The following is a 24,849-nucleotide window of genomic DNA, read 5'->3' as shown; positions in this document are numbered from 1 at the left end:
TCCTTTCTGTACGATAGTACTATTATGTCTATTATTTATTCTGTGCTTTTACCTCATAAAGAATTTTGATGACACTGTAATAAGATAAACGAAATTCCAATTAAAATAAATGTACCTACTTAGAGTTAGACCAAGAGACGATTACATTGACAATACAACAATTTTGATAGCTTGCGCAGTGTAAATTTCATGGCAGTTTGACGTTTAAAATAACACTTGCACTGCGTGTGCTATCAAAATTGTTGCAGACTTGTCTTGGTCTAACTGTATCAAAAATGCAATTGCGATTTGGGAAGTAGGGTTAAGGTTGACTCACACTAGACCGAGCCGGGGCCGGGCCGGAGCTTCCGGCGCTTCGTTTTCTATGAAGCACCACGTGATCACCGATCAGCCGTTATAAAAAACGACATGTTGGACGCCTCGGCCCGGGCACGGTCCGGTCTAGCGTGACGACTGACGTCCCTATTCGAACTTTAAGATATGTCAATTATTTCGGCTAGATACGATTTGGATTAGATAATGTCAGTGCCAAATGTGACGTTTCTTCAAAGAAAAATGTCACTTTTGACACTGACATATCTAATCCATATCGTATCTAGCCGTAATATTTGACGTATCTTAAAATTCGAATCGGGCAGTAAGTCATCATTTAAAGAGACTAGGTATACAAGAAAACCGGTTGGATTAAAGTTTTCAACTTTCTTACTTGTACCTATCACAAACGATTAATGGTCGCGTATCGCGAGTGACTATAATTGACATATTTCTCCCATTTACAGCAATCGTACTTACCTTTCAGCCATGTCGACCAGCCCATTCCCATATACCTGCGAGCTATGCGGCGCAGAGGGCCTCACAGACGAGATGATGCGCTCCCACACTCTAGAGGCCCACGTCGCAGGGCGCCCCTCCTGCCCCTTCTGCGACTGCTCCGTGCCCCCACCACAGGTTAGATACTCCCATATACCTGCGAGCTATGCGGCGCGGAGGGCCTCACAGACGAGATGATGCGCTCACACTCTAGAGGCCCACGTCGCAGGTCGCCCCTCCTGCCCGTTCTGCGACTGCTCCGTGCCCCCACCACAGGTTAGATACTCCCATATACCTGCGAGCTATGCGGCGCGGAGGGCCTCACAGACGAGATGATGCGCTCCCACACTCTAGAGGCCCACGTCGCAGGGCGCCCCTCCTGCCCCTTCTGCGACTGCTCCGTGCCCCCACCACAGGTTAGATACTCCCATATACCTGCGAGCTATGCGGCGCGGAGGGCCTCACAGACGAGATGATGCGCTCCCACACTCTAGAGGCCCACGTCGCAGGGCGCCCCTCCTGCCCCTTCTGCGACTGCTCCGTGCCCCCACCACAGGTTAGATACTCCCATATACCTGCGAGCTATGCGGCGCGGAGGGCCTCACAGACGAGATGATGCGCTCACACTCTAGAGGCCCACGTCGCAGGTCGCCCCTCCTGCCCGTTCTGCGACTGCTCCGTGCCCCCACCACAGGTTAGATACTCCCATATACCTGCGAGCTATGCGGCGCGGAGGGCCTTACGGACGAGATGATGCGCTCCCACACTCTAGAGGCCCACGTCGCAGGGCGCCCCTCCTGCCCCTTCTGCGACTGCTCCGTGCCCCCACCACAGGTAAGATACTCCCATATACCCGCGAGCTATGCGGCGCGGAGGGCCTTACAGACGAGATGATGCGCTCCCACACTCTAGAGGCCCACGTCGCAGGGCGCCCCTCCTGCCCCTTCTGCGACTGCTCCGTGCCCCCACTACAGGTAAGATACTCCCATATACCTGCGAGCTATGCGGCGCAGAGGGCCTTACAGACGAGATGATGCGCTCCCACACTCTAGAGGCCCACGTCGCAGGGCGCCCCTCCTGCCCCTTCTGCGACTGCTCCGTGCTCCCACCACAGGTTAGATACTCCCATATACATGATCCCTTGCATATTTGAAACTGTCAATACAAAGTATTATTACTTTTTTACAGCTACCAGGTCACGTGCAGAGGGCACATCTACACTACCTCACGCCGGAGAGGGAGCTTATGGCGTTCATAGATGACCAGAGTCCTGGGTAAGTTGAACTTTACAGTCTTGGCTATTTATCTTCGACGAAGTCATAAACCGCTCTCAAAGTAGCTACTAATCTCTGATCCCTGAGGGCATACCGCGAACCACGTTCGACGTGTTGCCTCTCTGTCGCACTTATAAATTCGTACGTAAGTGTGACAGGTAGGCCATCTGATACTTTTGGAGCACATGATCACTATACAGGGTATTTTTTCAAAGTTTAGCAATTTTCTGCTGGAGATACCGAGTTCTAAACCTCCAAATTTTCATGTCATCCTCACAGAATATTACTCCGCTCACTAGCCTGATTCGGATTGGTGATTTTCTATCACATACGCACAAAACCTGATCTTTAACCGCATTGATTTTGAATTTTTGATATTTTAGGTACGACGAAGACTCGAAGATGACGACAACAGACAGCTGCAGTTACACCACTCCTGGCTCCGTGAACGGCTGGCATAGCCCTGAGTCTGCTTCATTTCATAATGGTGCCATCTCCAAGAACCATCACAACGGGTTTCAGGTACGAAGGCTTAATAGTAGCGACGAAGATTCGAAGATGACTAGTTACGACAGCTGACATCTGCTAAATTTCTTTATTTTTGAGTATGATCATGTTAAAATCCGAAAACACCTTTTCACCTGTGTCTGATCCACCAAACCTAAGGTAGTGCAATTGTAATTGATGCTAGGTTCCTTTTTCATCGAGTGGTTTGGCAATCCAAGGAAAAATGTATCTCCCAAGGGTCTCAAAATGTATCCACACCGCCTACAATTGGACCAAATGAAGATATTAAAACGATTTCCAGTTTGCTGGCAATTAATTCCTCAAAACGCTTTTTTGGATCTAATTTGATTGGCCTAACTAGGTATATATAGGTACTTACTATATGATGTCGGTTTTCAGGAGAAAGAGTTCGAAGAGAGGTCCCCAAAGAACATCAACTTGACCAACGGCTTGAAGAACATCAACACAAGCAACGGGGTTATCCCAAAGAAGCTGAGTCGGGAAGGCTCCAGAGAACGGGAGATGGTCAACGGGCATGACAAAAAAAGTATGGTTATTTAATTCGATTCGATTATTATTCTTGTGATACTCACTTATCTACTCCGTCAATACCTACTCCATAAAAGATGCTAATTCAAATCTAGCCTCGGCTGAAGAATACTTTTGTTGTATTTTTGAAGTGAAAACTTCTTTAGCGGCGCTATGCACTTTTTGTGATGGGGAAAAAATGTTAAACTCGCGACAGGTCACGTGACCGTATGATTCGTAAGCCGTAAGACGGACACGTGACCTGATCGAAAAACTGTTACATTGTCATTGAGTTTTCACTTCTGCCGGCACTCCCGGAGTGCAACCCGTTGTTTTTTCATGAGTCCTACACTAGTATCGGTAAAAAATAGGTATAGCGTCTGTGCGGAAAGAGAAAAGTCGTGGAATTTATGGGCCCCAAAACTTTCCACAACTCTTCTTTTTTTAACAGACTCTAGATCTAATAATCTAATATATAAATAATAACAGCCGATTTTTTAATTAGGGGAATAATATTTCAAGTAAATTATTATACAAACTTTATAAAAATACCTATTACTGGAAATACTAAACAAATGAAAAATAACGACTTTAAATAATCCTTGTTTTCAGGTTCCAGTCCAAGCCACAATTCTGGAAGTTATGAAGGATCACCAAACAAGAATAAGGTGCCTATTTAATACCTACTTAGTTATACTAACGACATTGTGAGACAATGAATATTTACAACTTTTTTTTGATAAAAATTTAAAACATATTTCTAAATATGTTTCAAATGAATTGGTAGAGTGATTAAGTGATTTCCTGTTGATTACAGTTGACAATGGCAAGTGCAGGTCAAGGTTCTCCGCTGAGATCACAATTAGCATTAAAACTGAAACCTAACACACCCAAAAAGTCAGTGCCCACTCCAAGCCCTACAGTTCAGGTAATATGAACACTTAAGGGGCTACTCGAGGTTTTCATCTATTTTTGACAAGTTTTGAATCGTATCTTCTTTTTTTTTCACTACAGATAGAATTATAAGACAAACGGTTATCGGATCTTCAATCTTTTTTTGAAAAAAATGAGTACTTTTTTTTATGAATTTATTAAACATTGTCTAAAAAAACACTTTTTTCGTATTGCAGTAAAGGATCGTACATGTACGAAATCTACATATATTATTTGGGTTCGCCTTTGAAGTCTCGAAAATAGTGTCCAAGGTTTTAATTTTAAACTAATTAACACAAAAGTTATGGCCAGAAAACCAGTTTTTTAGCCTAAAATTGTTCAACTTTGATGCCAAATATCTCGGAGACAATGAACTTTAAAGTAAATATGGGATACTATATTGCTTAAAGCTGTTGCTGTTAATATGATAAGCTACAAAAAATATTAGAAAACTAAGGGATTCGGATCGAAGGTCATTGGCGTGGGCCCCTTAAACAGCTGACTTTAAGTTTTTTTTTAAATTTTACTCGCGAAAGAATTATAAAGTATACTTTCAGTGATCCAAATATAGTTTGGCAAGCTATTTATGTGAGTAGAAAAGGGCGGCAATTTTAAAATATGTGTGTGCGAAATGGTTGTTTTTGATTTCGCGCCTTTTGCTACTGACAAAGTGGGTTTGCCAGAGTATCAAACGCTTAAGGTATAAAGTTAAGATGTAAAGTTTATATTATATCGCTCGATAACAATGAAATATTTTTAAAAATAGATTTATTTTGATAATATTAATATATTAATTTTCCACAGCATAATAATATAATGTGTGCCTAATGAAAACAGTGCAATAAGGACCGCAATCCAAAAATGTCAACTCATGACACTTATGACATTGACAGTTAATTTTCCGATTCAAAACAACGTGTTTCTTCCAATTTGTTATTGACAAACATTTATTTTGAACGAAATTCGCTAAAGTTTGCCTCTATCAGACGTCATAAAAATCTATAAGGACAAGTTAAATAACCATTTCCAAAATTGATCAACAGTGCCTCCTCTGCGATTTCACATCAACATGCCCAAGAAAGTTGGAAGAACATATCAATCGCGCTCACTTCGACCTGACCTCTCCTTCTGTGATGGGGAACGCAAACAGCAACACAGCGACCCTGGGGAACCCGACATTAACCCTGGACAACCCGACTTTAACCTTGGACAATCCTACGAACACGTTGGACAACCCGACGTTAGCGTACAGTGCGATGGCGATGTCACCGGGGCCTCATAGCTCGTCGTACCAGTGTCCGATCTGCGAGAGAGAGTTCACAAATGGTTCCGATGTGGAAATGCATGTTAATGTGGAGCATAGGGATATTTTGAGTCCGCAGAAAGCAGTAAGTTCTATCATCATTCTCTTGCCTTTGTTCCATTCATTTGGGGTCGGCGCAGCATGTCTCTCTCTTCCACACCTCTGTCGCCCGTCATTTCATCATTCACTTGCGTCTGTTTCATATCATCTCTCACATAGTCCATCCACCTTTTCCTCAGTTCTATGTTTATTCATATTGTAAATTTGTTTTGATTTTATATGCTGTATTTTAATTATTAATGCATGAGAGAACTGTTATTAATGCCTGAGAGTACTAAATATCTGTTGTCCTTAAATTAAAAGGCCCTTAAAGCTTTCTTGTCTGTATTTCTGTGGTGATTTTTTAACATCCTGAACAGTTTTCTCTCGGTAATTAGCAAAAACTTTGTTGTATAGATCACATCACTATTTTTGCAATTATGTTAAAACTAAAGTGTATTGAGTGCATACATTAGGGACTTAGATATTTAAATTGAACAAAAAATCAGTGCAACAACTAGAGAAACCAGCGGGATTGAAAGGTTAACATTATGTAGTTTAATAGTTTTAGTAAAACTGATATTTTGTTGCAGGACCAAGTGGACAATGCCTCCTGTGATGATGTAGTCATGATGGAAGAGAGTCCAGTGAGTAACTGCCCTGTCTGCTGCCAACCATTGCCACTGTCTCAACATGAGCTGGTGAGTACTGTTGTTGGGCCTTAGGGCTCGTTTAGACAGCAAGCAAACTCACAAGCAATTTTATCTACATTACTATTTAGATGGGAATAAAAGAATTGTTATTTGATCATTCAATCATTGATATCCTTTGTTCTGAATTCGATTCTTAGCAAATTTATGAGTCTATCGTTATCATTAAAACTTTAATTAATATCTATGATATAAACTTATTTGTTTTTAAATACAGTAGGGAGTATTACTGCAATGTTCTGCCGCCAGAGTGCAGCACTAATTTGTTTAGTAAACCATAGAGTAACTTATACATACTAGGCCTTAAACAGTTTTTTGACAAGTTTTCACTATGACAATGATGCTCTGCACCAAGGCCATTTGTTTACAGGTGTCCTACCGCGAAACGCGAAAATCGAAATTTCTTTATCTGCCTCTCTATTGATCAAATAAGAAAGAGTGATAGAGAGGCACAAACCGAACTTTCGACTGTCGTGTTTCACGGTAGGCCATGTGATTGACCTAGTGACGCATGATGTATCATTGATGATGTCAATGAGGTTTGTTTACTGTATGTGCTAGTGGTGCCACCTACGTAGAGCTTTGCCTAATATTCCCTATTAAAGTTTCTAATTTAGTTTGGGACCATAATTTTACATATAGTCCCACAACAAGGAGTATGAATAACTAACAGGAATCTAAACTAAATATTTTAAATTATAAAGGTATTTATTAAACACTTTTACGTTTAGATTCAACACATAGAAGAACATTTCGAGCGCGGCGAGGAGTGCGGCGCAGCGCTGAGCGCGGCGGAGCGCGAACAGCAAAGAAACAGGGAAGAGCATGAATTCCAAATGTTAAGGGTAATTTTATTTATACATATAAACATAATGCCTCGCCTCTCTACCGGTACACTAAAATTTTGCCATACATTTTGTGTCATAAACCCCTTTTACGTATAATTTTACGGCACACATAATCTTACGCAACAGTTTCTTTGTAAAATTTGGGTGGAGATGGAATGTAAAATTCTTGTTTTCTTGAAAAAATTAAATCAAATATCGACTGGAACGCGCAGCTTAAAAAACCAAAGGCCTCACTATTCGGACCTTTAGTTTGGAATATCCATCTCAGTCATGGAACCCTTGGAACCGTAGAGGTCTAGACAGACCACAATGAGTATCACAGATTTAGACAAACCAATTCTTCTACTCAAAACTGGATAGGACTAATATTGTAATAACCTTTATCTTTTTCTAGCAACAATATGGCATGGAAGAGGATGAAGAGGGCTACACAAACCGCGCCAGCAACAGCCTGAAGCGCGCCGTGTATTCCGGAGCCCTGTCCGTAGCTGGATACTACGAGAGGAGCGTAGGCCTCCGCCGCGCTTCGGCTTCGGGCCTCGATACCGGTTCCTCAAGAACTAGTGGTAAGATATTATTTTAATCAAGCTGAATAATCTGGAGCTCTATCCATATCAGGATACCTACTATGAGAGAAGTGTAGGCCTCCGCCGCGCCTCAGCTTTCGGCCTCGACACCCGTTCGTCTAGAAAGAGGTTACTCGAAGCTAGAGCTAGCTCTGTGTATTCCGGGGCCCTGTCTGTAGCAGAAAATTTTGTTACTAAATCATAAAATGTGGCATTATCTATGAAAAGGGACCTTATTGTCTATGGCGCTTACGACGCACATGTCGCGCGGCGTGGTATTTATATCAGAACATCGTTGATAATGGCGGAAGCGCCATCGACAATAAGGTCCCTTTTCATAGATAACGTCACAAATTATAACAAATTTGAATACAATTTCTCACTTTCGTAACGAAGATAATGTACAAACAGCTGTACCTCCTATACATACAACTTTTTGCAGGTGGTCATCCCCTCTGCACCTGTCCTGTCTATTTTCTCACCCAATAAATATATTTTTCCTTAGGAATTTTGGAGAGGATAACAGTCCTGAACGCCCAAAACCAGAGCATCGTGAAGACCTATCTCTGCAGCGCCGTCGACCACTACGCGAGCACCTACGGCGACCGCGGCTGGGGATGTGGCTATAGGTCTGTTTTTATTATTAGCCTATTAGTGAGTCCCACTGCTGGGCAAAGGCCTCCCCTCTTTCCCGCCACTCGTCTCTGTCTAATACACACTCCCGCCACTCCACACAGAATGTACCGAGGTTGTCCCGCCATCTCCGTTTGGGTCTTCCTACATTATAAGTCTGTATTACGTTCATTTTATAGGATTCCAACTCAAAAATAATAAAATAACCCTTAGAGCCCTTTTGGCAGTAAGCGAGGGTGATACGCTTATAGAAGAATACCAACATTATAAATCAAACGAAATATGTCTATTGCTGGACACCTTCTTCACTTGCTGGGGATTCCTTAGTTCCTTGCGATCTTCACCAACTCATCAGTTCATCGTTTTGTGAGACTTTTCTTGCTCTGACTTCCGCCTCGCGGTTGCAGGATTTAGTTTAGTCCCCATAGATTTTTTTGTGTTAAAGATTGTCCATACAGTATGTCTTTAAACATAATGTATATTGTGTGTAGAACTAATTAACCATTATCTATCTTCAGGAATATGCAGATGCTCCTCTCCTCCCTAATGCGGAACCCCGAATACAGCAAACTCCTCAGCTGTATGACAGAGCAGGACGGCGAATGTGCGCCTTCCATACCGCGGCTACAACTCCTAGTAGAACGGGCGTGGCAGATGGGCTTCGACACGCAGGTACAGCGGTGGCTAACAACCACACAGCCCACACAGTGTGGCTATACACCTTGAATACAGCAAACTCCTCAGCTGTATGACAGCGCAGGACGGGGAATGTGCGCCTTCCATACCGCGGCTACAACTCCTAGTAGAACGGGCGTGGCAGATGGGCATCGACACACAGGTACAGCGGTGGCTAACAACCACACAGCCCTCACAGTATGGCTATACACCTTGAATACAGCAAACTCCTCAGCTGTATGACAGAGCAGGACTGCGAATGTGCGCATTCCATATCGCGACTACAAGTTCCCATGGCCACCTCCTGTCTCCATCATCAAATCAGCTTCATGTCGTCGGAATATTGCATTGTCATCCGATTTGCATACGTATGCAAAATTTCAGCTCAATCGGACATCGGGAAATGGGTCTTTAGCTTCCAAGATTTGACCCACACTAACATACATATATAAGTATATACTTACTAACAGGGCAAGAGAAATAAAAGCTTGTAAAAAGTAAAGATGTTTTTAGGGTTCCGTACCCAAAGGGTACAAACGGCTCCCTATTATACTTCGTTTTTTTTTAGCATTAGAAATTAGGTAAACAATCTTGATGCGTCTTTTAATTGAAAAACACATTTTAAAAATAAGTTACGGCAAATATGTAATAATTATTAATCTAGTACGATCATTTATATTCGTCTGCTTTCATAAGTAATAGTTTTTGATTTTTGAAAAGCGTTTTTCAATTAAAAGACATGCCAAGATCGCTTACCTTCTTGCAAGTTCTTTCTAATGCTAAAAAAAACGAACTATAGGTACCTACTAAGACTTCTCTGTCCGTCTGTCTATCACCAGGCTGTAACTCATGAACCGTGATAGCTAGACAATTGAAATTTTCACAGACGATGTATTTCTGTTGTCGCTATAATAACAATTACTAAAAAGTACGGAACCCTCGGTGGGCGACTCCGACTCGCACTTATAGTTCGTTTTTTTTGCATTAGAAATAAGGTAAACAATCTTGATGTGTCTTTTAATTGAAAAGCACATTTTAAAACTAAGTTACGGCAAATATGTAACGATTATGAACAATACGATCATTTATATTCTTTTGCTTTCATAAGTAATCGTTTTTGATTTTTAGAAAGCGTTTTTCAATTAAAAGACATGTCAAGATCGCTTACCTTCTTGCAAGTTCTTTCTAATGCTAAATAAAAATGAACTATAAGACTCCACTGACCGTCTGTGTCTTTCCCGTGATAGCTAGACAATTGAAATTTTCACAGATCATGTATTTCTTTTGCCGCTATAACAACAAATACTAAAAAGTACGGAACCCTGGGTGGGCGAGTCCCACTCGCACTTTTCCTTTTTTTTTTTTATTAAAAGAAGTAAACACCTTTCCTTCTTCATGATTGCAGGGTTCGGAGCAGTTGGGCTGTAAACTACATAACACTCGCAAGTGGATCGGGGCCTGCGAGGTTGTCACAGTACTCTCCTCGCTAAGGATACGGTGAGCTACTTGGAAATTAATATTTAGATAGATAATTTCTTTATTCATACCACAACATAGACAGCATTGAAAAAGTACAAGATAAGAACATGCATAACAACTTAATTACTAAAAACTATTACACTAAAAAATTTTGAAGCCATGTGTCGTGGCACAGAAAAGCCACTATTATTATTGTATTTCGCTCTGACGGCTATAGAATACTTTAGTTTTTAGGGTTCCATACCCAAAGGGTAAAAACGGGACCCTATTACTAAGACCACTGTCCGTCTGTCTGTCTGTCACCAGGCTGTATCTCATGAACCATTGAAATTTTCACAGACTATGCAGCATTTCTGTAGCCGCTATAACAACAAATACTAAAAACTGAATAAAATAAATATTGAAGTGGGGCTCTCATACAACAAACGTGATATTTTTTCCGTTTTTTGCGTAATGGTACGGAACCCTTCGTGCGCGGGTCCGACTCGTACTTGGTCGGTTTTAGGCCTTAAATATCTCTCGAGACACGATACAATAGTCTATCATTTTTTTATTAGATGTCAGCTGATCGATTTCCACAAACCAACGAGTCCCGACGGCGGGCACCCGGCTCTGTTCGACTGGGTGCTCCGATACTTCACCGAAGACCCCAACGGGTTCAAGGCGCCTCTATACTTGCAGCACCAAGGTAAAACATCACAGTGACAAGAAAAACGTTTAATTTCTCACTTTTAGCGCCAACTGCACCATTCCACTAACCCGGGGTTAACCGGTTAAACCATTGACCCAGTGTCAAATTGAACTGGTAACCATGGTAACTCCAGGTTTAACCGGTTAACCTCGGGTTAGTGAGAAGGTGCAAGTGGGCCTTATAAGTTAGTAAAAAATGCAGCATAGTTACAAATCGCCATAAAAACAAATCAATTGGTTAATAAAAGTTGGCATAGTAGTTTTGGCTTGGTTCGCGCTAGTTTTGTTGCATAAATAATAAAGTACCTGACAGAATCAAACATAGACTTTTGACAGTCAATGATATACATTGCATTATGTACCTGTACGATGCCGTATAGCGGTATAGATGTAGTGCATAATTATTAGAGATGCACCGGATATCCGGTTACTATCCGGTATCCGGCCTATCCGGCGTTTATTTTACTATCCGGCCTGATACCTGATAGAGACCCTCTATTCGGCCGGATACCGGATAGTAACATTGCTTGATTTCGGAGTAAACAAATTGGAGTTAAGAAACAGACACGGTCATAATCGTACTTGTTTATTATTTTAAAACAATTTAATCATTCCACTGACTTGCACGCGCACTCATTTCGAACCTAGAAATGAGTCCGCGCGAACGTTTACTAGGAAACAGGTCAAAGCTGCAGAATGCGCACCGGCGGCCGGATACCGGATATATAGTGTCCAGGCCGGATATCCGGTATCCGGCCAAACAACTATCCGTTGCATCTCTAATAATTATATTCACGGAAACGTACGAAATGTACTGAGGTTGAGTGATGTAGCATGACAATTACGAACGTTTCTCAGAAAATACGATGGAACACAACACTACATCTGTATCTAGTTATTCGAGGTACGGTTTTTTCCTTTACTAGACTTTACATCTCTTCTACTGGTAATAACTGCAAAGATAAAATTACTTTTTGTCTCCAGGGCACTCTCGGACGATAATAGGGTACGAGAAGCATAAAGACGGCAAGGCCACGTTGCTGGTGCTCGACCCCTCACATTCGCCGGCACAGGTGAGTGATCAACGCGTATTTACATAGTTTGCCTGCAGTATTTCCGTGATAGCCAAAGATAGATTGAGAAGAAAAAAAACGAAAATTTTACTCCGTCCTAGTAATTGACTGGGCAAGCTATGCCGGCGTCATCTACTAAATACTTCGAGCGGCCAACCCCATTTCCTGATATAAATGAATAGATAAAGAACAAAACAACGGGTTGCACTCCAGGCGTGCCGGCAGAAGTGAAAACTTAATGACATTGTAACAGTTTTTCGACCAGGTCACGTGTCCGTCTTACGCTGTCGCGAGTTTAACATTTTTTCCTCATCACAAAAAGTGCACAGCGCCGCTAAAGAAGTTCTCTTTTCAAAAACCCATTCCTGGAAGCGTGTGGTCAGAATGCAAATGATGTATTTGTCTGATTGTTGTATTACATGTAAAGGTACGGCAAGTACTACTCGGCAGCATGTGCGCGTGCGCGGCCGCGCTGCGGCTGCTGCGCCGCGGCTCGCCGGCGCTGCGCGCGCGCCAGTACCAGCTGCTCGCCGTCACCGGCGTCATGCGAGACCAACACGAGTATGAAGTATGTTACCGTTTCCGCTCCGACTGTTAGGGCTCATTATTATTTTTTATGGAAGTTTTGTGGAAGTTCGTTAAAGGACAAGAACACTCGAAAGCTCTAATCAAACGGTTCAACAGCAGAACTGCTAAGGAGCTTTTAAGACTCAAAAGGCACAAAACCGGCGCGGTGACCAGAATACTGCCTGGACACTGTAAGTTGAATAAACATATGTTTCAAATCAGCAAGAAACAAGATGCGACATGCAGGTTCTGTCAAGAGTCAGATGAGACTGCAATGCACATTCTCTGCTCTTGTGGACCACTAATGTCAAAAAGAAGTACCTACCTTGGGCGACACATAGTGCAACCCTGTGAGGTAGCCTGTCACAATAGATCAATGCTAGTCGTTGCGACACTCAAAGGCCCACATAACCATAATAATAGGGCTCATTAAGACGATGCGAGATTCATTACATTGCGGGTTTTGATCGGTCGGTTGAATTGGACGTAACCAACAGTCCGCAATGTAAGTAAAATCGCATTTGAGTTCGCGCGTCGTCTAAATCAGCCCTTAGGGCCCCCCCACATCTGGCGTCTTTCGAGCGTCGGCGTCTACAATTCTATGGCCGACGTCGACGCAACTGCGCAGCGACGTCATTTTCCATAGCGCTGGACCGACGCCGACAGACGCCGACGCTCGAAAGACGCCAGATGTGGGGGGGGCCTTAGGGTGATATTCAATCTCTCCAATATCTTAGACCAATGTCCTTGTCTCACATTCTCATTAAGCAAAATGTGAGACAAATACTAAAAAAGTTTTTGCCCGAATGCGCTGCGAATGTTTTATACATTATATCGCGCACGATTTGTCAGTACCTTCACGCGCCAGTGTGTTAATGCTCCGTTGGCGTAACTATGACAACTTGGTGTACAAAAAATATCATTGACTGTTACATATTTGCCGTGGCTTATTTTTAAAACGTGTTTTTCAATTAAAAGACACATCTAGTGGCCTGTGCACACCGGCTGCGTGTGCGTGACGTCCACGTGCGCGTGCGGCGTTGTAGTATACAGATCCTTATGAGAGACGGCAGACCGCTTGCGTGACGTGTGCGTGTGCGGCTCCAACATTTTAGCGCCCGCACACGCGCACGTCACGCACACGCAAGCCGGTGTGGCTCGGCCTTAGATCGTTTACCTTTTTTCTAATGCTAATTAAATCGAAACAGATTATGAATATAATTAATTCATATTAAAGTGGTCATGCACTTTTGTATAGGCATTATGGAGCAGTCACACACACTCAAGAATAAAGCGATAAATAATTTAATTTTCACCACACCAGCTCGGATCGGCTTATTTGCACTTCAAAAACGGATAGCAAAGTTGCATTTTATCCACATGTGAGGCAAAGTAATCAAATGCATATTTTGAGTTGTTTTCTGGTAGAATTGACTTTTAAATGATGATTTTGGATAATAAATATTTAATAACATTCATTTGGATTTTATTTGTTTTGTTTTTGTTTGATATTTTTACATTTAATATTTGCTTCGGGTTGGTGTGCTGAAAAAAATTGTGTTTTACTCGGGGGCAACTTTTGTTTAACCCTCGTGCTTTGAAACCCTCGCAACGCTCGCTACGCTCGTGGTTCAATTTTGGAATCTTTCGCTTGCTCAGGTATCAATATTAGCACGAGCGGTTAAACAACAACTTTGCCCTCTTGTAAAACAAATAACTATTACAAACATATATTTATTTTACAGGCCAGTAAAGTACTACAGTCAGTCCGAATCCCATAGTGAAGGCAGCGTCGCCCGCCATTATCAACTCTATGCAGGCCACATACAGTTCATTTCCCGGTGGCTGCAGCTCAACACATCTCTACGGACATTTGGTATAGTATGGTTTTAAAAAAATGGTTAATTCGATTATCATAATGTGTGTATTCATAATTTTAATGCGCATTTTTTCGTATGTTCACTTCTTGGAATAATTTATAATAATATCATGTTCATTAGTAAATAATATATCACGATTGAACTTAATTTACATAATACTACCTCATGTTTCTTTCGTCAATTTCTTAAATAACACAATTTTATTTCAAATATCACAATATTTTCATAATCAAAGACGCGTTGTAATAAAATAGTTATAAAAACAATAAAAATACAAAATGTCGGTCGATTAGTAATAGAAATATAAATTGTTTATAGTAACTAAAAATGGCTACGTGATATGCCTTCGATATTTAAGAGTAATTTAGCGTTTTAAAGAGTGATATAAATAATAAATAGTTATTCTACGCGTAGACGAATACATACTACAGTATTAAAAGCAAAATAAGCAAAATAATATATAATGTATTTATTCTGCTTATTTCAGAAATGTAACTGTAATGTGTTTAATGCAACAAATAAGGTAATTCGCCAGTAACTGGCCACCCTAAATTAAAAATGAATTCTATTCACCTATAAACAGAATTCATTTTAGTATATGGTGGCTAGTTATTGAAGACTGGCCAGTTATTGAAACCTTATACTAAGATGAATTCTATTTATAGGTGAATAGAATTCATTTTTAGTTTACGGTGGCCAGTTATTGGCCGGTGGCCAGTTACTGGGTACATAAAAATAATAAAATAAATTCGCGATATCTATAAATATGAGTTAATATTTAATATTTTGATCACAAATAACCATTGAATTAAATAAATGGCAGTATATATTTGTCTACGTGCAAGACTGCAGATAAGCTTGTACCACAATCACGAACATTGTTTTGCACAATCACTAGTAACGCAGTTAGTATTAAACTTACGGTTGGTATGGAACAAGGGTCTGGTGCTTCTAGTCCGTTCTAGTTCTTTCAGGTTCAATTTAAATTAAAAAAATATATCTTAGTCTTTTTTGGGATTTTTTTTTGTTGTTTGTGTACTAAGACTATCTTACATACCAAATTTTAGCTTCCTAGGACTTCAGGAAGTACCCTAAAGGTTTCGATGATCATCAGTGAGTGAGTTGGTGACGAAATCGGGGTTTTTTTTAGATATGAATAAAATCGAAAGTATAAGAGCTATGTAATTGTTTTTTTTTGTGCTTAATATGTATGAAAGAGCTATGCAATTGAATTTTTTTTGTGCTTAATATGTCCACTATTGACATCATATCCCGAGAATTTAATTTATCTGGTATGATCCAAACCCAAGTAACGAGTATGAGGGTTCAAAAAAACGAGCAACGAGTTTAAAACAAAGTGACAAAATATCTCGACTTTTTGGGTTTGATAATATTTCGAGGGCTGGGCCTCGAAATATTATTCCACAAAGAAGACACGTTTATATTGAATCTGAAATAACTATAGAATCATTTTGATATTAAGTTTCCAATTTAATGCAATAATAATCCGATAACTGATAAGATATATTTAAATACTTTTAAAATCAGCAAGTAAACTGAAAATATTTCTCAATTATCTGTGTATAAAGTATATATTATTCAAAATTGTTTATACGACAACGGTTTCACTATACGGATTATATATTATTCGTTACTTTAATACTTTAAAATCTTTAAATCAAACGTTACGAATCTCTTTTTCTTTAATGCGTTGTTAAGTCAACTATGGTACAAAATATACCAAAACAATTGTCACTTATCATTATTAATTATGTCAATTAGAAGTTACAAATTTTCTAATTATAATTACAAGTTATTTTAACGTCCTGCCTCGACTTACGTAACCATGGCAACGAGTAACAAGAAAAAGTTGTTTGTCATTTTATCAATATAGGGTAATTCGCCAGTAACTGGCCACCCTAAAATAAAAATGAATTATAATATACGCACACGGCGGGAAGAAGTTGATATCTGGCGGGAAAAAATTTAAGAAATTTGAACCTTATGTAATTTTATTTTAAGGTGGTTCGCCTAGGTTACTCAAAACTTAACTCTCGCTAGATGGCACCACTTTTGCAAAATTTCAGATTTTATTTTTTTGTGAATTGGTCTTGGTATTTGTATACTTAAAAGTATGTTTCGCGCACTCTTTAAGGTGGTTCGCCTAGGTTACTCAAAACTTAACTCTCGCTAGATGGCACCACTTCTGCAAAATTTCAGATTTTATTTTTTTGTGAAATGGTCTTGGTATTTGTATACTTAAAAGTATGTTTCGCGCACTCTTTAAGTAAATATTGAACTATTAAATAAAACATTGAATACTTCATTGTGCAAAAACCACCTTTTTAATTTGACGGAGTGTTGCTGTCACGCTTTTTCCTACTATTACTCACACATGCAAACAGTGTTTCCGTGATCCTTGTAGTAGACAATTTCACACAACGTAAGTATGTTGCAATAGCGTAACGGTATGTTCGTGGAAATACGTGCAAGAGGATTGGGGTTCAAGACTGGTGCGAGTAGGTAATTTCTTTTTGTTTCTCCTTTGTGTTATCTTACCTTTAAACGAGCAATTATTAGATATATAATTATTTATTTATATATTTGGATGGTATCAGAAACGGCTCTATTAACGATTTCGATGAAATTTGCTATAAAGGGTTTGATCTCTTAGCTAGGTCTATGAGAAAACGCGCATTTTTGAGTTTTTATGTTTTGTAAGCTTTGGTCGGTCTCCCAGATATTCAATCTCCGCTTGGCAACTAATCCCAGAATTGGCATGCGCACTAGTTTTTACGAAAGCGACTGCCCTGACCTTCCAACCCAGAGAGTAAACTTATTTGGATTAGTCCGGTTTCCTCACATTGTTTTCTTTCACCGAAAAATAGGTATCGGTGTATAAATAGGTAGGTATCAAATGCTATTTCGTACAAAAGTTCGAAAAATCATTGGTACGAGCCGGGGTTAGAACCCGCGACCTCCGAATTGCTTTCCGCTAGGCCAGCAGCGCTTCCCCCACATACTCAGTGTTATCAGGTTTTACAAAATCAAAAACGATTACTTATGAAAGCAGAAGAATATAAATGATCGTATTAGATTTATAATTGTTACATATTTGCCGTAACTTATTTTTAAAATGTGTTTTTCAATTAAAAGACACGTCAAGATTGTTTACCTTATTTCTAATGCTAAAAAAAACAAACTATAGTAATAATTGTGTTTTTCATTTATAGACAAAATCCATTATTTTTAACCACAGGAAATTTTATACACTTCTTTTTAGGGTTTCGTACCCAAAGGGTAAAACGGGACCCTATTACTAAGACTTCGCTGTCCGGCCGTCCGTCCGTCCGTCTGTCTGTCACCAGGCTGTATCTCACGAACCGTAATAGCTAGACAGTTGAAATTTTCACAGATGATGTATTTCTGTTGCCGCTATAACAACAAATACTAAAAACAGAATAAAATAAAGATTTAAATGGGGCTCCCGTGATACAACAAACGTGATTTTTGACCAAAGTTAAGCAACGTCGGGAGTGGTCAGTACTTGGATGGGTGACCGCTTTTTTGCTTTTTTTTGTTTTTTTTTTTGCATTATGGCACGGAACCCTTCGTGCGCGAGTCCGACTCGCACTTGCCCGGTTTTTATTGCAGTGAGGATGTCCTGATTGTAAAAATCAGAGAGATTAGGAAGAGTATAATTTCTAATTATCTTTGTAAAAATTAAAGAATACGTGTAGCCTATACTTAATAATCGATTTATGATAATAAGAAAAATTAAATAAAAATAAAAAAACAATACGAAATGTAGGTGTAACAAAAATACAAAAAGTTATGTTCCAGCATACAATGACTGGGGATCGAACCGGGAATCTTCCGTTTGCAAGCAAAAAAGCGACTGTTTGCATAACACGCCATGATAGTTCTTAGCTAAGCTGACGAACTTCTCGCTTAGGTCAATTAACTATCTGTCAAATATCAGTGTCAACAAAATTGCACTAAACATGACGGCACTCCAAATTCGAGCCGTGGTCAGCCCGGCAACGTCGGAAATGGTATGGCAACGTCGCAAATGTATCTGTACACGACATTTGTGACACACACATACGTAAAATTGATGAAAATTTAACTATGATTTTTGCATGATTTCTGTATGAAACATTGTTTTCCTGTTAATTTCGCGCAAACGAATATTCGAAAGAAGATAAATGCGGAAATATTTGTGTACTAATACTGTGTAGTTACTTAATGAGATTTGATTGAATTTTGTATGAAAAGCGAACCACCTTAAGTAAATATTGAACTATTAAAATAAACATTGAATACTTCATTGTGCAAAAACCACCTTTTTAATTCGACGGAGTGTTGCTGTCACGCTTTTTCCTACTATTACTCACACATGCAAACAGTGTTTCCGTGATCCTTGTAGTAGACAATTTCACACAACGTAAGTATGTTGCAATAGCGTAACGGTATGTTCGTGGAAATACGTGCAAGAGGATTGGGGTTCAAGACTGGTGCGAGTAGGTAATTTCTTTTTGTTTCTCCTTTGTGTTATCTTACCTTTAAACGAGCAATTATTAGATATATAATTATTTATTTATATATTTGGATGGTATCAGAAATGGCTCTAACGATTTCGATGAAATTTGCTATAAGGGGTTTGATCTCTTAGCTAGGTCTATGAGAAAACGCGCATTTTTGAGTTTTTATGTTTTGTAAGCTTTGGTCGGTCTCCCAGATATTCAATCTCCGCTTGGCAACTAATCCCAGAATTGGCATGCGCACTAGTTTTTACGAAAGCGACTGCCCTGACCTTCCAACCCAGAGAGTAATCTTTTTTGGATTAGTCCGGTTTCCTCACATTGTTTTCTTTCACCGAAAAATAGGTATCGGTGTATTAATAGGTATCAAATGCTATTTCGTACAAAAGTTCGAAAAATCATTGGTACGAGCCGGGGTTAGAACCCGCGACCTCCGAATTGCTTTCCGCTAGGCCAGCAGCGCTTCCCCCACATACTCAGTGTTATCAGGTTTTTTAAAAATCAAAAACGATTACTTATGAAAGCAGAAGAATATAAATGATCGTATTAGATTTATAATTGTTACATATTTGCCGTAACTTATTTTTAAAATGTGTTTTTCAATTAAAAGACACGTCAAGATTGTTTACCTTATTTCTCTTCTTCTTCTTCCTCGCGTTATCCCGGCATTTCGCCACGTCTCATGAGAGCCTGGGGTCCGCTTGACAACTAATCCCATGATTTGACGTAGGCACTAGTTTTTACGAAAGCGACTGCCATCTGACCTTGCAACCCAGAGGGTAAACTAGGCCTTATTGGGATTAGTCCGGTTTCCTCACGATGTTTTCCTTCACCGAAAAGCGACTGGTAAATATCAAATATTTCGTACATAAGTTCCGAAAAACTCATTGGTACGAGCCGGGGTTTGAACCCGCGACCTCCAGATTGCAAGTCGCACGCTCTCACCGCTAGGCCATCAGCGCTTCTAGCGTTTACCTTATTTCTAATGCTAAAAAAAACAAACTATAGTAATAATTGTGTTTTTCATTCATAGACAAAATCCATTATTTTTAACCACAGGAAATTGAATACACTTCTTTTATGGGTTCCGTACCCAAAGGATAAAACGGGACCCTATTACTAAGACTTCGCTGTCCGTCCGTCCGTCCGTCCGTCTGTCACCAGGCTGTATCTCACGAACCGTAATAGCTAGACAGTTGAAATTTTCACAGATGATGTATTTCTGTTGCCGCTATAACAACAAATACTAAAAACAGAATAAAATAAAGATTTGAATGGGGCTCCCATACAACAAACGTGATTTTTGACCAAAGTTAAGCAACGTCGGGAGTGGTCAGTACTTGGATGGGTGACCGTTTTTTTTTTGCTTTTTTTTGCATTATGGCACGGAACACTTCGTGCGCGAGTCCGACTCGCACTTGCCCGGTTTTTATTGCAGTAAGGATGTCCTGATTGTAAAAATCAGAGAGATTAGGTAGAGTATAATTTCTAATTATCTTTGTAAAAATAAAAGACCGACGTGTAGCCCATACTTAATAATCGATTTATCTTAATAAGAAAAATTAAATAAAAATAAAAAAACAATACGAAATTTAGGTGTAACAAAAATACAAAAAGTTATGTTCCAGCATACAATGACTGGGGATCGAACCGGGAATCTTCCGTTTGCAAGCAAAAAAAAGCGACTGTTTGCATAACACGCCATGATAGTTCTTAGCTAAGCTGACGAGCTTCTCGCTTAGGTCAATTAACTACCTGTCAAATATCAGTGTCAACAAAATTGCACTAAACATGACGGCACTCCAAATTCGAGCCGTGGTCAGCCCGGCAACGTCGGAAATGGTATGGCAACGTCGCAAATGTATCTGTACACGACATTTGTGACACACACATACGTAAAATTGATGAAAAGTTAACTATGATTTTTGCATGATTTCTGTATGAAACATTGTTTTCCTGTTAATTTCGCGCAAACGAATATTCGAAAGAAGATAAATGCGGAAATATTTGTGTACTAATAGTGTGTAGTTACTTAATGAGCTTTGATTGAATTTTGTATGACAAGCGAACCACCTTAAGTTCATATTTCTTCGGTAGAATATCTCGAGTTATCAACCTCTTCCCGCCGTGTACGGAATTATTTACCTGTAATATAGTTGGTGGCTAGTTATAAAAGGCTGGCCAGTTATTGAAACCTTATTAGGTACTAAAATGCATTCTGTTTATAGGTGAATAGAATACATTTTTAGATTTGGTGACCAGTTATGGCCGATGGGCAGTTACTGGCGAATTACCCTAGCACGAATATAATATAGTTAGACCAAGATAAGTCTGCAACGATATTGATAGCACACGCATTGAAAGTGTTATTTATACGTCATCATTTCAAAGAATATTTAGTTTTAAAATAACACTTGCACTGCGTGTGCTATCAAAATCGTTGCAGATTTATCTTGGTCCAACTCTATGCTACTTTTAATTTTTACAAAATAGACATGTTTTAACTAGTTTTTAATGTCATTGTTATGTATGTTTTCTTAATTTCTCTTGGTATACGAGGCAGGCCCGTATTGTTATCTTATTTTAAACGCGCCTGTCAGTAGTGATTTTGACAGGTGTAAGGCAATCATGTCTGTCAATTGACCAAGTTGTTGTTTAATTGGTGTTGTTCATTGTTTCTAGTCTTAATATTTATTAAACTAGGGGAGAAATGGCGTAACATTGTTAAAAAAATACTTAATTTATTATAATGATATAATATCCTAAAGAACAATCGTATTACTTGTAAATAGCCTAGTAGGTTAGCTATGTTACTTATTTTAGAATAGAACTATATATGCATTAACCTTTTGACTGCCTAAGACGTCAAATGACGCGCGCGGCTCCAGCCCAATATCAACCTTCGTGCATTGCGACAAGGTTCAAATTGTTAAACATTTATTTGAAAAACTTATTACTAAGGTTGTAGATATAGGCATCTGTTTGACGGGTGACGAAAAAGGGAAAAGAAAAAAAACGAAAAGAAAAAAAGCGCTGGTGGCCTAGCGGTAAGAGCGTGCGACTTGCAATCCGGAGGTCGCGGGTTCAAACCCCGGCTCGTACCAATGAGTTTTTCGGAACTTATGTACGAAATATCATTTGATATTTACCAGTCGCTTTTCGGTGAAGGAAAACATCGTGAGGAAACCTGCATACATCTGCGAAGAAATTCAAAGGTGTATGTGAAGTCCCCAATCCGCATTGGGCTAGCGTGGGGACTATAGCCCAAGCCCTCTCGCGCTCGAGAGGAGGCCTGTGCCCAGCAGTGGGACGTATATAGGCTGAGATGATGATGATGATGTACGAATATTTTCTTAGTTCGAAATTTACGTACGAGTAGGTATCGAAAAGATTGCTGGGAGTTCATAAGGCCGCAGAGTAACTTTTCTAAGAAAAGAAAATCTCGCTCATTATTACTCGCTTCTCGTCTATCCTCTAAGGGAGCTTGATAATCTGAAATGATTAGAAATTTCACGTGGTTCGTTCCACGAAATTGTTTATTGAAATTGTTTTATGTGAAAAATGCTCAGTAAATTAATCATCAAATAAAAAATTAGAAATAAAATTAAAGAATACTTATACAAAATAAAATTCGTTTATACGGGACAACTCATGGAATGTAATTAGACCCAAAATAAAGGCTTAGAAGTTCAGAAATGTAAAGAATGCCATTTCTCCCCTACGTTGTGAACTCGTAAAAGGTGACTATTACATTAAATTCCTTATGAATTGCGTTGAACGAAGGGAACAAGGCTTTGCATTGTTGACTAGTATCTGTAACCCTGTAATATAGTAACCAACTATTATCTTTACTGTCAGCCTGTTTGTGTGACTACAGAAAATTATTTTCCCTTTGACCGCCAAAGATAGCAAGTGACGCAATGACGCGCCGCGCACTACCTTCAAATGATATAAATAGGTAGAGAAACAAAAGATTATCGAGTATCATTATGACGGCCGAGGTTAAGCGAGGTCGTTTAGTAATAAGAGGCAGGCAATACCTGTTCTGGCGAAACAAATCGCACCAAATGGAGATTGATAAAAAATTTATAAATCATTTTTGTAGTCACACATGGTATTTTAAAAATCAATCCCTTTTAAGCTTAATCTTCGCTTCAAGCGAACTCTCATTCACGTTGTACTTAATAATAAAGTTTTATTAATATGAATTTTATATAAAAGTTTAATCGAAACTTCAACTTGTTTTCAATTTTAAACACTCCTATATAGCTTAATGAGGACTAGGTTTCTGTAACATTAGACAATGTAAAGGGACCTCCCTAAAGTTTTTGGAATGACTCAAAATAATTATGTTGATTATAATTATGTAGACTCGAGTATTTTCAGCACCTTATTTTTTTTTGTTAAGTCGGAAATACAATTCTTTTTAACCAGTATTTTACTATACTCTGGTAAGTCAACTTTGTCAGTAGAAAAAAGGCGGCAAATTTGAAAAATGTAGGCACGAAGCAGCTATCTCCCATACAAATTTTTAATATTACGGCTTTTTCTTCTGACAAAGTTGGCTTTCCAGAGTGTATTTTCCGCATTATCTGATTACTAGACTACCGTAATTGATGGACACTGTAAAAAAAGTTCATGTTTAAAACTTCCAAATGGGTGCCCATTGCCCAATCAACCTATGAATCCTATGGATAATGTTATAGAAACCTAGGACAACTACGAATAGAGGAGGAAGGCTTAGTACAAAACGCTACATTTAAGGATCGAATTCAGTGCTGTTGGTATTTATTTAGTTTGTAACTACTAGATAATCATAGTTAGGTGCGTTTGTATGTGGAACTGTTTAAATAAGCGATATTTGACTTTATTGTGGTGAAAGTAAAGCATAGTTTTGCTCAACGCGTAGACGTAGAGTTAGAATTTGCTCTAACATTCAATTCAAACCTTGCTTATATGCAGGGAGACTATGCCACTGGTAACCAAATTGTATTATTACGAAAGTTTTATTTAAAAAAAAAACATTTTTAGTACCATCCAGTGGGGCATTCCACAAAAAAGGTCTACATACTACGTCTGGCACGTGACGCGTATGGCAGCTACCTTAATAACCTTCAGAAATTTGTATTATATACCGTTGGATTTAAAGCTAAATTATATCAACCTAAATTGTATCATGCCTAATATCGGTTTCTTAGCTCTATCAGAAGTGTTAAAATAGCGTCATGTACCCGACACATTTCTGGTATGCCCCCAATACAAAAATAATAGAAATGGCTCCAGGCATTTGACTCAAGTTTGTATACTATCTTCAACCCGTATAATGTTGTGAGGAAAAATATAAACACGGATCCATAAGGATATCATAGTATTTAAACAGTTTTACATACATATCTGCATATATTAAATTATATTAGTATTAAATGCACTCATTCATGTGATATTTATTGAAAAAATACGACAATGTTCACCGTTTCGTGTTTTGATTGAGCTTGTATCGGGCTTGAAGTTTGTTAACGTCTGTATGCCTTTTGACCTCCGCAACACAACAACAAAATTAAGTAAGAAATATGTACGGCAACGGCAAATAATCTATCATATTTTCAGATACGGCTACATCGATTTCGATGAAATTTTCAATACAGGGGCGTATGAAAACGACAATTCTATTAAGCTAAGGTTCATTTTGAAAATAATTAGTTTGCCCAAGTTTTCACTGTAGCCTGGTGGGACCTAAATTGTAAAGTAATGATGCGATTTAATTTTTTGACCAAAGGCTAATAAGACAGA

General features: G+C 39.2%; 1 protein-coding gene and 1 long non-coding RNA gene across 2 annotated transcripts in view; one reads left to right on the top strand and one right to left on the bottom strand.

Annotated features, from left to right (window-relative positions):
* The window catches only part of LOC134673004 (uncharacterized), a 503,466-nt gene that overhangs the window by 472,745 nt on the left and 5,872 nt on the right, over nucleotides 1–24,849 (bottom strand). The window lies entirely within an intron of this gene.
* Nucleotides 1,520–14,813, top strand: LOC134672951 (zinc finger-containing ubiquitin peptidase 1-like). Its single transcript, XM_063530901.1, has 17 exons — nucleotides 1,520–1,644; nucleotides 1,999–2,084; nucleotides 2,468–2,606; nucleotides 2,991–3,138; nucleotides 3,732–3,787; nucleotides 3,937–4,047; nucleotides 5,096–5,440; nucleotides 5,988–6,095; nucleotides 6,836–6,949; nucleotides 7,347–7,518; nucleotides 8,024–8,147; nucleotides 8,670–8,823; nucleotides 10,232–10,323; nucleotides 10,863–10,993; nucleotides 11,980–12,068; nucleotides 12,496–12,636; nucleotides 14,381–14,813. The coding sequence occupies exons 1-17, from the start codon at nucleotides 1,561–1,563 to the stop codon at nucleotides 14,414–14,416; spliced, it is 2,130 nt and encodes a 709-aa protein (XP_063386971.1). The 5' UTR covers nucleotides 1,520–1,560; the 3' UTR covers nucleotides 14,417–14,813.

This window comes from Cydia fagiglandana, chromosome 17 (genome assembly GCF_963556715.1).
Source record: "Cydia fagiglandana chromosome 17, ilCydFagi1.1, whole genome shotgun sequence".
NCBI classification, from domain to species: domain Eukaryota; kingdom Metazoa; phylum Arthropoda; class Insecta; order Lepidoptera; family Tortricidae; genus Cydia; species Cydia fagiglandana.
This window is presented reverse-complemented; position numbering and strand designations above follow the sequence as displayed.

Coding starts and splice junctions, on each gene's coding strand:
- LOC134672951 (XM_063530901.1), top strand. CDS start 1,561: ATGATGCGCTCCCACACTCTAGAGGCCCACGTCGCAGGGCGCCCCTCC. Junction 2,607..2,990: donor ACCATCACAACGGGTTTCAG/GTACGAAGGCTT, acceptor GTCGGTTTTCAG/GAGAAAGAGTTCGAAGAGAG. Junction 8,824..10,231: donor AGATGGGCTTCGACACGCAG/GTACAGCGGTGG, acceptor TCATGATTGCAG/GGTTCGGAGCAGTTGGGCTG.